The sequence below is a fragment of the Bos mutus genome, chromosome 1 (assembly GCF_027580195.1).
Source record: "Bos mutus isolate GX-2022 chromosome 1, NWIPB_WYAK_1.1, whole genome shotgun sequence".
NCBI lineage: Eukaryota > Metazoa > Chordata > Mammalia > Artiodactyla > Bovidae > Bos > Bos mutus.
The window spans coordinates 44,778,594-44,794,330 of NC_091617.1; the positions used below are offsets into that span (position 1 = coordinate 44,778,594).

General features: G+C 38.5%; 1 protein-coding gene across 4 annotated transcripts in view; it reads right to left on the bottom strand.

The window, feature by feature from the left end:
• The window catches only part of IMPG2 (interphotoreceptor matrix proteoglycan 2), an 87,168-nt gene that overhangs the window by 29,643 nt on the left and 41,788 nt on the right, over positions 1–15,737 (bottom strand). For all 4 annotated transcript variants that reach the window (XM_070368706.1, XM_070368711.1, XM_070368704.1 and 1 more), the window contains exons 9-10: positions 8,812–9,056; positions 6,988–7,073 (exon numbers count right to left, since the gene is read on the bottom strand). In XM_070368706.1, the coding sequence (XP_070224807.1) occupies positions 6,988–7,073; positions 8,812–9,056 (331 nt within the window). The remainder of the gene's footprint in view (positions 1–6,987; positions 7,074–8,811; positions 9,057–15,737) is intronic.

The window sequence follows — 15,737 nt, forward strand, 5'->3', positions numbered from 1 at the left end:
ACCCTAACTGAGCCATGTTCTGTAGTGCAATGTATTTTAAATATCCATAAAAGTTTGCATCATTTTTGTCAAAAGGTGATTACAAGATATGTGATGAAATACAAATGGCCAGAAAAAGAAGAGAATGGATTAAAACAACAACATGAACCAAAAATGATATCATTCTGGCAAAATTTAATTAGAAATAAAGAATCTAAAGAGTAAAGAGGGAAGTGATGAAAAGGGGATGGTGCAATATTAGTATATATTTTTGGCAATGTGACTTGGTCAGAAAGAGGAATTAGACAAAGACACATCTGAGCATTAGATTGGAGTCTAGTGATCTGAGTCTGATGAACTGAATATATAGAGAAAAGCAAAATATATATCAAAGGAAGAGGAAGACCATCTTCAAAAGACTAGATGTAACTGCTGCAAATGATATATTAAAAAAAAAAAAAAAAAACCATTTAAGGATAAGAAATTACCTCTTGGGAATTCTCTCATCAGAAGTGAAACTGAGGATATCAATCATGAGTAAGGCCAAAAAGATGATTTAAATCAGGGGAAAGATTTCTGGCATTTTTCTAGTAAATTTTAGTATTTAAGAGTATGTCATCACCAGGAATGAATTTAACCTTCATAACTTCAAAACTCTATATAGGGAAAGCAGCTTGTGATCACTGACCTATGTACATGGTGCTTCTATATAACCTAGCACCAAACAGATACATAAAGTTGCCTTATATTTCTGACTAGAGAGTCTAAAACTTTCTGGGCCCTCAAAAATGAGCCAAGAGTGATGTCAGCAAGATGAATGAGTAAGACAACCCCAACTCATACTCCCCTTTCAACAACAGCAATTTTCACCCTTTGTGGACAAAAGTGACTTTGTGGGAGCTGCAGGATTCAGTACTATATACCAAGGGACCCAGAAGGAGTCTGGCCCACCTGGCACATAGGGTAATAAGCATACAGACTTCAGCCCTGACTGTGGACCTGAGGTGGCCCATGAACTAGCTCCAGCCCCTCTTGGACACAATCTGGGAGCCACTGGAGAACAATAACTTGGACAATCACCCGTAAATGAGAGAACCATTGTGGAAGTCCAAGAGTCCAAAAGAGTAGCTCCCAAAATACCACTAAATCCAAGTTCAGACACACTGTTGAAGGTAAGCTAAACAGTTTCACTTTACCCACCTCATCCTTCCCACATGGCAACACAGCCCATGGCCAAGAGAGCACCACTCTGCACAAGATTTCTGCACAGAGGAAAGTGACAGTGTGTTAGTCTCTGGCTGCCCCAGCTGTGCAGGTCCTTGTATTTCTCTCACTCTGTCCAGAGTACTGAGTTGTAAGATGCACAACTAGGGGATGGGAAGTGGCTGAAAGAAGAGCAGCCAGGACTCTGAACGTATTAAAGGGATACAGATCCTACTAACTGCATGACGGACTCCATCAGGAGGCCTGACCATGAGTTGCCAAAACGCTTTGCCCACTGATCCCCCTTCCATAGCCCACGGGCGCCTCCAGTACTGTGTGTGCCTCACCCCCACACACACCTGCTCCACCCCATGGCTGGTTCCTTGTATGCCCTTCCCATGGCAGAGAGAGCGAGCTTTGGCAGACAGCTAGTGAACAGAAAGCCATCCTGAATCTATAGGCCAGGGAGAGATGACAAACTTTAGCTTCTGCACTTCCCTTGGGAAAGCAAAAGGAAAGCTATCATCACTCAGCCCGGTGTACTGCAGGATCAAGAGAGGGCACACAAACTTAAGAAATCTGCCACAAGAGGTAGCAAGAAGCATGCAGAAGGTATATCCATAGGAGGTCTGAGAAAAACAGAAAGAAAATATTCTAATAGTTATATGAAAAGATATTAAAAAATCACCTTTAACAGGGAAATGCAAGTCAAAACCACAACAAAACATCATCTCACACCTGTTGGAATGGCTATTTTCAAAAAAGATAAAAGTGCTAGCAAAGGTGTATGGAAAAGGGACCCATGTGCACTGTTAGTGGGAATGTAAATAGGTACAGCCATTGTGGAAAACAGTATACAGTTTAAATTAAAAACAGAACTACCATGTGATCCAGCAATCCCACTTCTGGATATATGGCTGAAGAAAACTAAATCAGTGTGTCAAAGAGTTCTCTGTACTCTTATGCTCAGTGCAGCATTATTCAGAATACTAAGACATGGAAACAACCTGAGTGTCCATCAGTGGATAAATGGATAAAGATGCGTTACACACATACCATGGAATATTATCTAGCCATGGAACAGAAAGAAGTCCTGCCATTTATGGCAATATGAATGGACTTGGAGGGCATTATGCTAAGTAAACTAAATCAGAAGAAAAGGTCAAATACTGTATGATACCACTTACACATAGAATCTGAGAAAGCCAAACTCATAAAAACAGTTGTGTTCTCCAGGGGCTGGGGGTGAGGAGATGGAGAGACGTCAGTCAAAGAGTACAAACTTGCAGCTATAAGCCAAATAAGTTCTGGGTATCTAATGTACAACATGGTGGCTATAGTTAACAGTACTGTTATAAACTTGAAATTTGTCTAAAGAGTAACTCTTAAATGTTCCTACCACCAAAAAAAAGATAAATATGTGAAGTAATGGAGCTGTTAACTAACTCTACTGTGATAAGTACTTCAAATCATCATCTTGTACACCTTAAATTTATACAATGTTCTAGGTCAATTATATCTCAAGAAATGGGAAATAAAAAGAATTGCCCAGATGGAGACAGCAATTCCAGAGTTCAATTCCAAATAAATGAAAAGACAACAAATTGAAGTCTAGAATGTAGAAGTAAAACAAATAGAAGCTTTTGTTTTGCCAAAGGTTTAGTGCTTTATAAGGCCATCCTTCGGTTTACAAAAATCTTATGTTAGGAAGGGGGGCAGAGCATGCACATATATGTGAACATAATAAAAGTACCATATTTTATAACTAGAAAGACTCTTAAGAATCATTTAGTCAAAACTTGCCTATTAAAAATAAGGAACTGAGGTTCATAGTCAGGAAAGGTCCACAGTTACAAAAAATAGAGAAAAAAAATCTGAACTAGATTCTGAGTTACTAGAATTCTGTCCTTGGGTTTCCCTCACCATATAGGACTTTTTGTTGAAGAATACGTACAAGTGTATATACCCAGAGGGCAAAAGGATTTCCAGAGGAGAAACTAGAGCTAGCAGATTTGGCAGTCAGTTCTCATTCAGGCTGGCATGTGTGCAAAGATCCAAAAGACTCAGGTGAAAAAAGAGCAGAGAAAGGAGGAAAGACCATTTTCTAATATTTAAATGTCTGCTATGTTGAATATAGAAGCTATTTGTATATAAGGGAATTCTTCCTTTCTCATTTTTTTCTATTATCCTAAAATTATGTATGTATTCAATTTTAAGTAAGAAAGCCATTTAGTCAATACTAAGTTCTGTCCCTCAAAAAAGCTGTTATGATGATAAGAATCATCCCATACCAGAGAATTCATTTGCTTTCCTCTTAATTATCTAAAACCACTTCTAGAAATGTGTTAAAGCCACCTGTGCTTCCAGTTGAGTCAGGTATATTTATATTGTTGTAATTCTAGGTGAGCATTTTTTCAAAATTCTAGGAGAGATGACTAAGCTCCTCGACCTATACCTAAGAATTTGAGTTTTATCATACAGAGCCTACGACCTGACACACATTAGGAAAGGCAGTTGAATCCTCAATGAAAAAGAAATCCTCAAGCAATATACATGATTTCAATATACCTGTAAACTAAATTCCTTTTCATTTTCTAAAAATTAAAATAATAAACAATTCTGTAATGAAAGTTAAGCCACAGGTAAGCAACATAAAATGTGAAGTAAAACAACTTGATTTTTTTAAAGAAAGAAAGAAGACCAAAAAAAAAAAAAAAAAAAAAGAAAGAAGACCATCTATTCCAAACAAGTACCCCCTTAAGAAAAAAAAAAAATGGCATGGCAATGAAGTTTTCTCATATATTTTGAAAGGTAAACACATACATGCCAGGAATAGCACTTCATTTATTTTTATATGAATAGATGTTTCCATAGTAACAAATTCAACTCCTGAATTCTTCTTTTAGCTCAATGTAGTATATCAACAGGTTCAATATTATATTGGCCAGTTTCAGTTCTGCTAATGCCAATTGAAAAGCTTGCTAAGTGCTATAGGAAGCACACTGTGCAACAAGTGATTTTCCAAATCAGAAGGCCAAAAGGCATCAAATTCAATATCCCCAAATTACTACCTTTAAAATAATTTCTAAAAATAAAATCTGGTTAAAAAAAAAAAACAACAAAAACCTCACTTCTATTAGAGTAGAGAGGACAGAGAGGAAGAAGGGGGAGGAAGGGGAGAAGCAATAACCAGACACTTCTAGTTAATCATACTTTTCTTTCATGTCTTATTATTACCATTAACATTCCAATGTCTCCTCAAACTGAAAAACCAAGGAGTTGGCTTAAATGCAAATAGACCCACAGAACAAGCAACATAAATGAACAAATGAGTACAGTTAGTCAGTGTCTGCCATAACTAAACGGGAAGCCTCTTTCAACCAAGCTCTACCCATTTCTTGCAATGGAAAATGTAAACAATGATTTTGGATCTTCCGGTTTTCAAAAGAAATTGAAAAATCTGCATTTTTATCAAAAAATCTCCTAATTTTTAAAAATTGACTTAAAAAAAATAGCCCCAAATGTATAGGCAGCTACATGCCTATAGCTGGATATCTAGTCAGATCATCTCAAGTTTGCAAACCCTGGCTTATATAAAATTTGTGTCTTTACATCATTCTAAGTTATCATCACAGATCTGTGGTGACAGAAGCCCTGACCATCAATATGTCTTCTTTAGTTGGCGGGAATGCATACTTGTACAGCCACTATGGAGAACAGTGTGGAGATGCCTTAAAAAACTGGAAATAGAATTGCCTTATGACCCAGCAATCCCACTGCTGGGCATACACACTGAGGAAACCAGAATGGAAAGAGACACGTGTACCCCAATGTTCATCTCAGCACTGTTTATAATAGCCAGGACATGGAAGCAACCTAGATGTCCATCAGCAGATGAAAGGATAAGAAAGCTGTGGTACATATACACAATGGAGTATTACTCAGCCATTAAAAAGAATACATTTGAATCAGTTCTAATGAGGTAGATGAAAATTGAAGCCTATTATACAGAGTGAAGTAAGCCAGAAAGAAAAACACCAATACAGTATACTAATGCATATATATGGAATTTAGAAAGATGGTAACAATAACCCTGTATGAGAGACAGCAAAAGAGACAGATGTATAGAACAGTCTTTTGGACTCTGTGGGAGAGGGAGAGGGTGGGTTGATTTGGGAGAATGGCACTGAAACATGTATAATATCATATAAGAAACGAATCGCCAGTCCAGGTTCGATGCAGGATACAGGATGCTTGGGGCTGGTGCCCTGGGATGACCCAGAGGGATGGTATGGGGAGGAAGGTGGGAGGGGGGTTCAGGATGGGGAACACGTGTACACCTGTGGCAGATTCATGTCAATATATGGCAAAACCAATACAATATTGCAAAGTAAAAAATAAATAAATAAAGTAGCCCAAAACAACTGTTAAAAAAAAAAAGAAAAGAAAAGAAGCCCTGACCAGAATGGGATCAGAAGGAACAGAGGCCAGAGGCATGTGTTTGCAATGGATCACCACTCCCTGCCACCACACCCTGAATGAACGCCTATGACAGCACCACCTTATTTGTGTACAAGTCTGTCTACCACCACCAGACTGGAAACTACCTCTTGTAGGCAAGACCACACCTTATTCATCTTAGTCTCCCCAGCACTTGGCACATGAAAAGGACAAAATAAATACACTTGAATGAGTAAGTGGATGAATAAACAAACACCAAACGAATGTAATCTCTGATGTCAATCTCCCTCTAACCTTTTTTCTCCATTATGGAACTTGGTGAAAAGAGTATTTTCAGTGACTCCACATTTCAAAACTGAGTTGCTCTACACCTGAGCAGAAGGAATGGCTGCTCATATTGATGGTTAAGCCAGTTTGAGGCAGACTTTCTAGATTTCCACTGCTGGATGAAAGCCAAGAAACAGATGTTTGAAATTAATTTAACATTAGTTTCTTTTCTGCCATATGAGACAGAAAAGAAGTATCAAGAGGGTAGAAGGAGTGGGGAATATAGAAGAAGGGAATGTCCAGGGTGCAACCATGTGATAACAGAAGATCCTGGAATCGTTGTAGACAGTTTGGTCTTTAGTGGTATTGTGGTGGTTGTTCTACCGACACTGCAGGAAGCTACTTTCTTTTTGACTGGTTGCTTCTGGGTAGGTGTCATGGCAAGTGGAGGCTGGAAGGGACAGAAGTGTGCCCAGGGGAGTTGAGTGGTAGGAACAACAACAAAAAGTTCATTCCATGCTGTTTCTGTGCAAATGGGAATGTTTTCTGCCCAGGATAAAGGGAGGCTGATTTAGAGTCCCACGCAATATTTCTCATTTGTCAACCAGGCACTATTTTTACTCTTCTTTCTCTCTTTTCCATACGTACACTGTTCTATAGGCTCTGGAATATATAAACATTTTCTTCAATACAGTCCCTGTAACAAAAAGCTATACTCTGTACCTATGTACATCAAATTTACATTTCTGGGTAACTTTTAGAGAACAACTCAGTGGGCACTTACAGTTTAATTATCACCAAACAAGTATGAACCACAAATAACCTTTCTACCATTTGCGGACTTTGGCAATGCCGAACGTATGGACTTCATTTAACCACTGCAGAAGGCTTAAATTATCTGCTCATGGTTGGGTCCATGAGTTGACAACTATGAATAATGTTCCAAGGATGATGTAAGAGAATATTTGAAATAGGAACAGCTTGGGAAATCCATGATGCCAAAGTAAGCAGGCAGGTGTACAAAGAAGAGAAGTTTTAGAGCCTGGTTCTAGGCATAAAACACAGAAACATACTTACCAGAATAGATGGTAGGGCTTGCTGAAGACTTGAACTTTGAGTGTTCCAAACTTGGTCTTCACTTTGGGGAAGTAAAACCCCTCTCACTAAAGAAAGAATAACATTAAAGAAATTTTTAGTTGAGACACTACTGTGTTTAAGGTTCAGAGACAATTAAAAACCAAGTTCTTCCTTTTTATAAGCTTAGATTTGGGTAGAACAAATGGAAGGATCTTGCCTAGAAAACGCTTGATACTTTATTCAAATATTTTACTTATATTAGCACCATCTATCTAAATTATAAGACTCCAACATAAATATTCTTCCCATTGTTACATTTTGAACACTTCTATTTTCTTTCCTTTCTCAAGCATTTTTTACTCTTTTCAGGATTCCCATGAAGTATCTGTTCTAAAATTGACTTTTTTTTCATTTTAATAAGAAAGTTGAACTGAAATTCCAATTAATTTGGCTGATGCCAAAAATGGAGAAAATTATACAAAACTATTTCCTTTTTGGCAGCAAAACTATTTCCTTTTTGGCAGCAAAACTATTTCCTTTTTGGCAGAGAGTACCTTTGAAAAATAGGGTAAGACACCAGAGAGTTTATCACTATACCAATACTAAAGAGTCACAAAGTTAAGAGAGTAGATTATATAATTCAACTCAGTAAGATTTACTGAAACCTCACTAGTTACTATAGACTTTGATTATATTGAGGCTATAAACACTAATAAAGCCAAGTTCCTCTTGTGGAAGTGTTCCCTATGTCAGAGAGATAAGTAAAACAATATGAGAGGCATTTATATAATGTATGTGAACACAGACCAAAAAATAGAATGATTTTTCCTGGAGGAGAGAAGGAATCAATAAAAATTAAAAAGAAGGGGTTGCGAGAAAGGTGATCTGGTGTATACACCAAAAATAGAAGCAAAATCTCTGTATTTACCTGTTCCTACTGCACTGACATCTGGGTCGGGAAGATCCCCTGGAGAGGGAAATGGCAACCCACTCCAGTACTCTTGCCTGGAAAATCCCATAGACCAAGGAGCCTGGTAGGTTACAGTCCATGGGGTTGCAAAGAGTCAGACACGACTGAGTGACTTCACTTTCACTTTTCACTGCACTGACATAAAGGGATCAATCAAAAATCAAACTTTATTTTTGGAAAATAAGTACTTTCCAAAACTTTTTCTCAACTGTGTGTTCAGTTAACTTGTCTTCTACGGAAAACCAGTAGCATGAAATCAAAGATGAATATATATTTTAATGACGATCAAGTTACCTAGGAAGCTGCAGCCATTCAGAACTCTGAAGCTGGCGTAACAACAGAAATGTATTTTAGGAACAAAATTCTGAGCAATTGAAATGTGTATCTACTGAAAGGCAAAGCACCTGAATTAGTTTGTGCTGGATATCCTAAAGCTTTTGTTAAACTTGCTGTGAATTACTGACCTCTTTCTAGGACACCTTCTAGAAGGTAGCTCCATATAAAAATAAGACCTCACTATGCTCTTTATGGATTTAGTATTCTAAACAGCCTCATTTTGCCTATTGCATATCTTAATCCTCATGCCATTGATTCACCAGAAACCCCTGATTAATCTACCTGAATTAGCTGCATGGCTAATAGTCATTAGCTTAATGACTATGAACTAAAACAGGGAAAGGAAAATATGAACTATCTGGAAATAAAGCTAAAGCACCATTCATATCAGGATGTTTTCTGTATGATGCAGCCTAGAGAGTGCTAAGAACCATATATATATTGGGAATTTTGTTTTATGAGAATATACTGGGAAAGAAACTCAAACCATACAAGGACTTAATGGTTATACAACTTACCATTGATAAGCTGAAGGGAGTCAGGATCTGGATTCAAAGAAGAGCTCCCCAGCAAAAAATTCTGGTGCAGTGTCTCAGCAATATAATCTCTGAAGTTACTAATTGTATAAACAGCAGTGGGCTTATCATCCAATTCTACAAGACCATGGTTTTCCACCTTGTTGGAATGTAGGCTAATTAGGTCCCAGGTAGTATTGCTGATAGCCTCCCCATTGAAGGTAACTGCATAGTGAACATCTATGCCACTGTGGATGACAAGAAAAACAGATTAGGTCCTGCCAAGGAAACACAAAGAAAGGAACTCTGAAGCCATGGAGAGCAAACATTAGACCTAGGAAGAGTCTCATAAGGCAAGGATTCCATCACCATTCTCCGTAGACTCTGGATGGCAACATTTAGCCATACCCTTCTCCTTCCAGAAAACAGAGAGTTTACAGCTCTAAGAACACGGAGGCCACAGAGTCAGCCTGCATAATACCTGAGCATCTTCTTCCCCCCATGTTCTCACTCCTTCAAAATCAACTGTTCCTTTTCACTCTCAGTCAGCTTCCTTCTTCCACTATTAGAGTTTCTCCTCCCTGATTTAAAAAAACCAAACCAAACCTTCTAACTCCACCCAACAATGGGAAATCCTCTTATATCTCAGTACTGTTGCTGGACGATTTATGTACTCCACAATGGGGAGTGAAATAGTAAAGCAGCTTAATGACTGTGAACTGAAACAGTTATCTATTGTGAAAGGAAAATATGAACTATTTGGAAATAAAGCTAATTGATGAGTTGTGAGTTTTTTTAAAAAATATCATGCTAGAATATCTTCTAATATGACAGCTATCTAAGTCTCTTCTTTGATAGCCCAGACAATTTACAGTCCCATAAAGTTTAATAGTGCATTGTAAAAAACTTACTAAGAAGTGATGGTTTTTTGGCCCACTAGGAATGATAACTCCAAAGTTTATGACTTTACTTGTCTATAGGACATTTAGCAAATTAGTTAATACAACTAACAAATTAGTCCAATTTGGCGGGGCTTCCCCGGTGGCTCAGTGGTAAAGAATCTTCCTGCCAATGCAAAAGACATGGGTTTGATCCCTGAGTTGAGAAGATCCTCTGGAGAAGGAAATGGCTACCCACTCTAGTATTCTTGTCTGAGAAACACATGGATAGAGGAGCCTGGCAGGCTACAGTCCACGGGGTCAAAAGCAGCTGGATACAACTTAGTGACTAAATAGCAACAACATCTAACTTAGCATTCCTTTCCCAGTTAACTATATATATTTCTTCCAAATGCTCTAGAAACTACCTCTCATTTTTCTGCTGGCTCCCTCATTAATGAGTTGAATAAAATTTTGAAAAGTGTTAATAAATAACTTTGTCTGGGAATGGGGCCTTTTCACTATCTTTCCACAGGCAAACAAAGAGACGATTTCTTGGAAGAAAGGATAAAGTGAAAATAAATAAGTAGGACTTGATATGTCATTTGACATTTTCTTAAATAATCATTTTGAAGAAACATCAGAATATAAGATTTTTAAACCAATAGAACTACACCTTATAGACCAACTCAGACTTATCTAACAGCTAAAAACTAACATTTTTGTAAGTGCTTACAATGACAGGTTATGTCCCAGGCTTTGTCTGATTTAACACTCATAACAAATGTGAAGGTTTTATTATCTTCAGATTATTGTTAAGAAACTAAGCTTTAAAGAAGACTTGCCTAAAATATCACAATATATAAAGGGGTAAAGTCAAGATTCAAACACAGATCTGCCTGACTCTGGCACCAGCATTCTGAATGACTACACTACACTCAGTAACTTTAAACTATTAACAAAAAAAAAGTCATCACGAGAACAGCTTTGCTCTACTCATCACCCTCACTTCCAGCCAGTCTGTGAGACACAGCCATCAGAAACAATACCCTACAAGCACACCAAGATCCTCCACCCTCTCAAAGATGCACCACCCTCTCAAAGATCCTCCACCCTCTCAAAGATGAACCACTGAAGGCAGATGTGCACGGAAATAATCTGCCACCTTCAGACATTCTGTAGGAGCAAAACGATGCCCAAACCAAATCACTCAAAAAAGCATTTCCTCTTCTGATTCACTTATATATTCCTTGATTATAGACTGTGCTGTTTTGTAAAAAGATTTTGTTTATAGTGAATGCCTTGCAGTCTGTCCTTGAGTTTCTATCTCCAATGTCTGACTTGGTACCTGGCATTCAATGCCTATTAAATTAACAGAAATCTATACTTGCCTGACTAGAGAGAGAAAACTCCAGCCTTAATCAAGGTATTCACATATCTTTAGAATAAAAAAAATGTCAGAATAATGAGAGGGGTCTCATGGAGTCTAGAAAAAGGGCTACTTAACTAATTTATCTTACTATGAGTGAAAAGCCTGTAACAGTGCATTGTAGCTTCCTTGTAACACAGAACCCTAGATTGGAGATAGCTACAATAGGCTAGCATGACTTTGATATTGGCCATTAGGATCACCCAACTTCCCTTCTCTGATCTCAAGCTGGCAAAAGAACTTACGATCATAATTTCCTACAGATTGTCCTATGGGGAAAGAATGCATGAGCTAAGCCAATGCAATAATTAGTCAGCTGGCAGATACATTTCTTGCTTTAAATAGATCAATCAGCATCCTAGAGAATGCACTATATTTTGTAGTTTGGTAAGCATAAATTGGTCTTAGGAGACCTCTTCTTCCTGGGAACTCTGGCAGTTCTGGACTTGCCCTGGGTCTACAGGGGACGCCATGAAGGTGTTACCCCTTGCCTACCACAGAAACAGTGAGGCACAATGTTCCTGTCCCACTCTGAGTATCATCAATAAGGCTTTCCTCCCCAATCTGATAAGCTGTCACTTCCAATGGTGTGCTTTAGGGAACCTTACAGTGGTAACTGAGCATCTCAACACTTAGATGCCTTGCTGAGCGATAAGACATCTGCTTGTCATCTCTAAATTCCCTCAATCCCTTAATTTATCATGTCAGAACATGTTGTTTCATGAGTAACTCCTGATCTCCTTTTGTAAAGAAATAAATTCAGTAAAATATGGTCTGAAAAAAAAAAACGATGGCCCCAATGTGAAATTGAACAGTAAGAGGGACACCTACTGGTCAGAACTCACCACACCACGTGTGTCCTAAACATCCCTCACAATGCCTGGCTCCTAGTAGTTCAATAAATATTTTTGAAAATAATGAAAAAACAAATGGTTAGTTTTATTCACTAATGTAGCAGATAGAACCATTAACTTTGTGACACTTAAATGACAATATGTGATATTCTTGACTTAATCGGAAGGGTGCTCAGTCTCTAAATATGCAGGTGGAGCAGTGGCCTGCCGATGCAGGAGATGTAAGTTTGATCCCAGGGTCAGGAAAAGCCACTGGAGTAGGAAATGGCAACCCAGTCCAGTATTCTTGCCTGGAAATTTTCATGGACAGAGAAGCCTGGCGGGCTACAGTCCATGGGTTGCAACAAGACAGAAGAAACTGAGTACACACATTTTTCACCCTAAAGAGCATGCATATTAACCTCATACATTTCTGTCTTCTGAGTAATCATTTTAGGGACACCGCTTCACAGGCAGAACATAACTCTGTGAGCATGATCTTTCCAAGCTCTGCGGGATGGCACATGCCTGCATCTCCAGAAAGGCAAGCTTCTCCCTGGGATCTATGCCCAACCTAGTAACCTGTTAACATGATTCTAAGACAAAAACCAGGGATAACAGGAAAAAAATGGAGGAGAGGAAATGGCTGTGCCAGTTAGCACTCCAGTTGCTTCCTGGACTCGACAGAAAATCAGACAAGGCGAGTCAAGCTCTTATTGAGAGCCCATCATGTGCTTTGCATGACTTTTAAACATCATAAGGAGAAGAAATGTTTCTGGATCAAGAAATCTGTGCAAATCAGGCAGTCTGGGTTAGATTAGTGGTCTTACTCTTTACTGGCATAATATAATTTTTCTCCCAGTGTTTTCCTTGGACATCTAAAAATAACACTTCTAATATCATCTACCTTGTCTGGTAAAGATATATTCATTAAAGAAGATAAAATGCCTCACAGAGATATTTCAATTCATTATCAAGTTTCTGTCCTAGAAAGAGTAATCAAAGAAATGCTTGAGGAATCAGAAAATCATCTATTCTCAGATTCGAGAACTTCACTTCAGCATGACCCAGAACAGACTTAGTTCTGGCATGGTAAATGCAATACAGAGATATCTCAGGATAAAGAGCAGAATAAAAATAAGCCAGAAGAACAAGGAAGTACATACGATGCAGGATACACACTGGGGACAAAACATTATTTGATTGAAGAAAGCTGGGCTGCCTTTCTGCACTCAGCAACACCAAATTAACCAACCGTCACTACAGCATCACCATTCACCTTCTAAACTACACTGAAACAACTGCTATATAGAGGAGAGTCTCTCTGACTGCTATTTCCAAAGACATCAATCATGTGGAGGGGAAATTTATTCACTTCAAATGTCCTCATTGGCTGTCTGACGTGTGCAAGTTTTAAATAGAAAAAATAATATTACATCTCATGATGATCAATCAAACCAGAGGTATTTCAAGAAACTCAGATATTTCTTCTTCTCTCACACTTCTATTAGGAAGAAAGTTCATACAAGGCCTGGAGTTGAATTTTTGAAGTGTGGACACCAGGCAGATATTTTGTTGATTCACTTCAAATGGGTCCTACTAACTTAAAATAATGTGTGCAACTTGAAAGAGGTACAAAGCAAACAGAAAACTTCATGTGTATATAAATATTTACATACAGAGACAGGTTATATATATATATTACATAGACTACTTCTGTGCTACACATTCACTCATATGCTACACATTCACTCATACACAGCTCAAAATAAAAGAATACCAAGAAGTTGTGAATAAATCCCACCAACTGGTTAATATCTGACAATATTGAACAGTTTTTGAAACTGTACTTAGGTTAAGAATTCTATCATAAAATCAAATGGCTTCATATTGAATTGTTCTCTGTGTCCCCATAGAAAACTCAGCACTCAGCAACTGAACACCATTCTTTGACCAGAGGGTTCACATCAGAATTCAGTTATGTTTTAACAGTCTAGTCTTCCCAGTTCAATTCAGTACAGTTGCTCAGTCGTGTCTGACTCTTTGCGACCCCATGGACTGCATACAGCACGCCAGGCCTCTTTGTCTATCACCAACTCCCAGAGTTTACTCAAACTCAGTGATGCCATTCAACCATCTCATCTTCTGTTGTCACCTTCTCCTCCCACCTTCAATCTTTCCCAGCATCAAGGTCTTTTCCAATGAGTCAGTTCTTTGCATCAAGTGGCCAAAGTATTGGAGTTTCAGCTTCAACATCAGTCATTCCAATGAATATTCAGGACTGATTCCCTTCAGGATGGACTGGTTGGATCTCCTTGCTGTCCAAGGGACTCTCAAGAGGCTTCTCCAACACCACAGTTGAAAAGCATCAATTCTTCAGCGCTCAACTTTCTTTATAGCCCAACTCTCACATCCATACATGACTACTGGAAAAACCATAGCTTTCATTAGACCTTTGTTGGCAAAGTAATGTCTCTGCTTTTTAATATGTCTAGGTTGGTCATAACTTTTCTTCCAAGAAACAAGCGTCTTTGAATTTCATGGCTGCAGTCACCATCTGCAGTGATTTTGGAGCCACCAAAAATAAAGACTGTCACTGTTTCCCCATCTATTTGCCATGAAGTGATGGAACCAGATGCCATGATCTTCGTTTTCTGAATGTTGAGCTTTAAGCCAACTTTTTCTCTCCTCTTTCACTTTCATCAAGAGGCTCTTTAGTTTTCCTTCACTTTCTGCCATAAGGGTGCTGTCATCTGCGTATCTGAGGTTATTGATATTTCTCCCAGCAATCTAGATTCCAGCTTGTGCTTCATCCAGCCCAGTGTTTCTCATGATGTACTCTGCATAGAAGTTAAATAAGCAGGGTGACAATATATAACCTTGACATACTCCTTTCCTGATTTGGAACCACTCTGTTGTTCCATGTCTGGTTCTAACTGTTGCTTCTTGACCTGCACACAGATTTCTCAAGAGGGAGGTCAGGTGGTCTGGTATTCCCATCTCTTGAAGAATTTTCCAAAGTTTGTTGTGATCCACACAGTCAAAGGCTTTGGCATAGTCAATAAAGCAGATGTTTTTCTGGAACTCTCTTGCTTTTTTGATGATCCAGAGGATGTTGGCAATTTGATCTCTGGTTCCTCTGCCTTTTCTAAATCCAGCTTGAGCATCTGGAAGTTCACAGTTCACGTACTGTTGAAGCCTAGATTGGAGAATTTTGAGCATTACTTTGCTAGCATGTGAGATGTGTGCAATTGTGTGGTAGTTTGAGCATTCTTTGGCATTGCTTTTCTTTGGGATTGGAATGAAAACTGACCTTTTCCAGTCCTGTGGCCACTGATGAGTTTTCCAAATTTGCTGGCATATTGAGCGCAGCACTTTCACAGCATAGTCTTTTAGGATACTTAGTAAATACTTGCTAAAATAATATAAACGAAAATGAGGAAGTCAGAAAGCCCTTTGCAAATGTAAGATATTATATTTATATCTTATATGTGGTGGTGGTTTAGTCACTAAGTTGTGCCCAACCCTTTGCAACCATGTGGACTGTAGCCCACCAGGCTCCTCTGTCCATTGGATTTCTCAGGCAAGAATGCTGGAGTGGACTGTCATTTCCTTCTCCAAGGAATCTTCTTGACCCAGGGATGGAATCTGTCTCCTGCATTGCAGGCAGAGCAGATTCTTTACTGACTGAGATACCAGGGAAGCCCCTGATCTTATATAAATGAAGGCAAAATGACATGGATTGATCTGGAGGTATTACACTGAGTGAAATAAATCAGACAGAGAAAG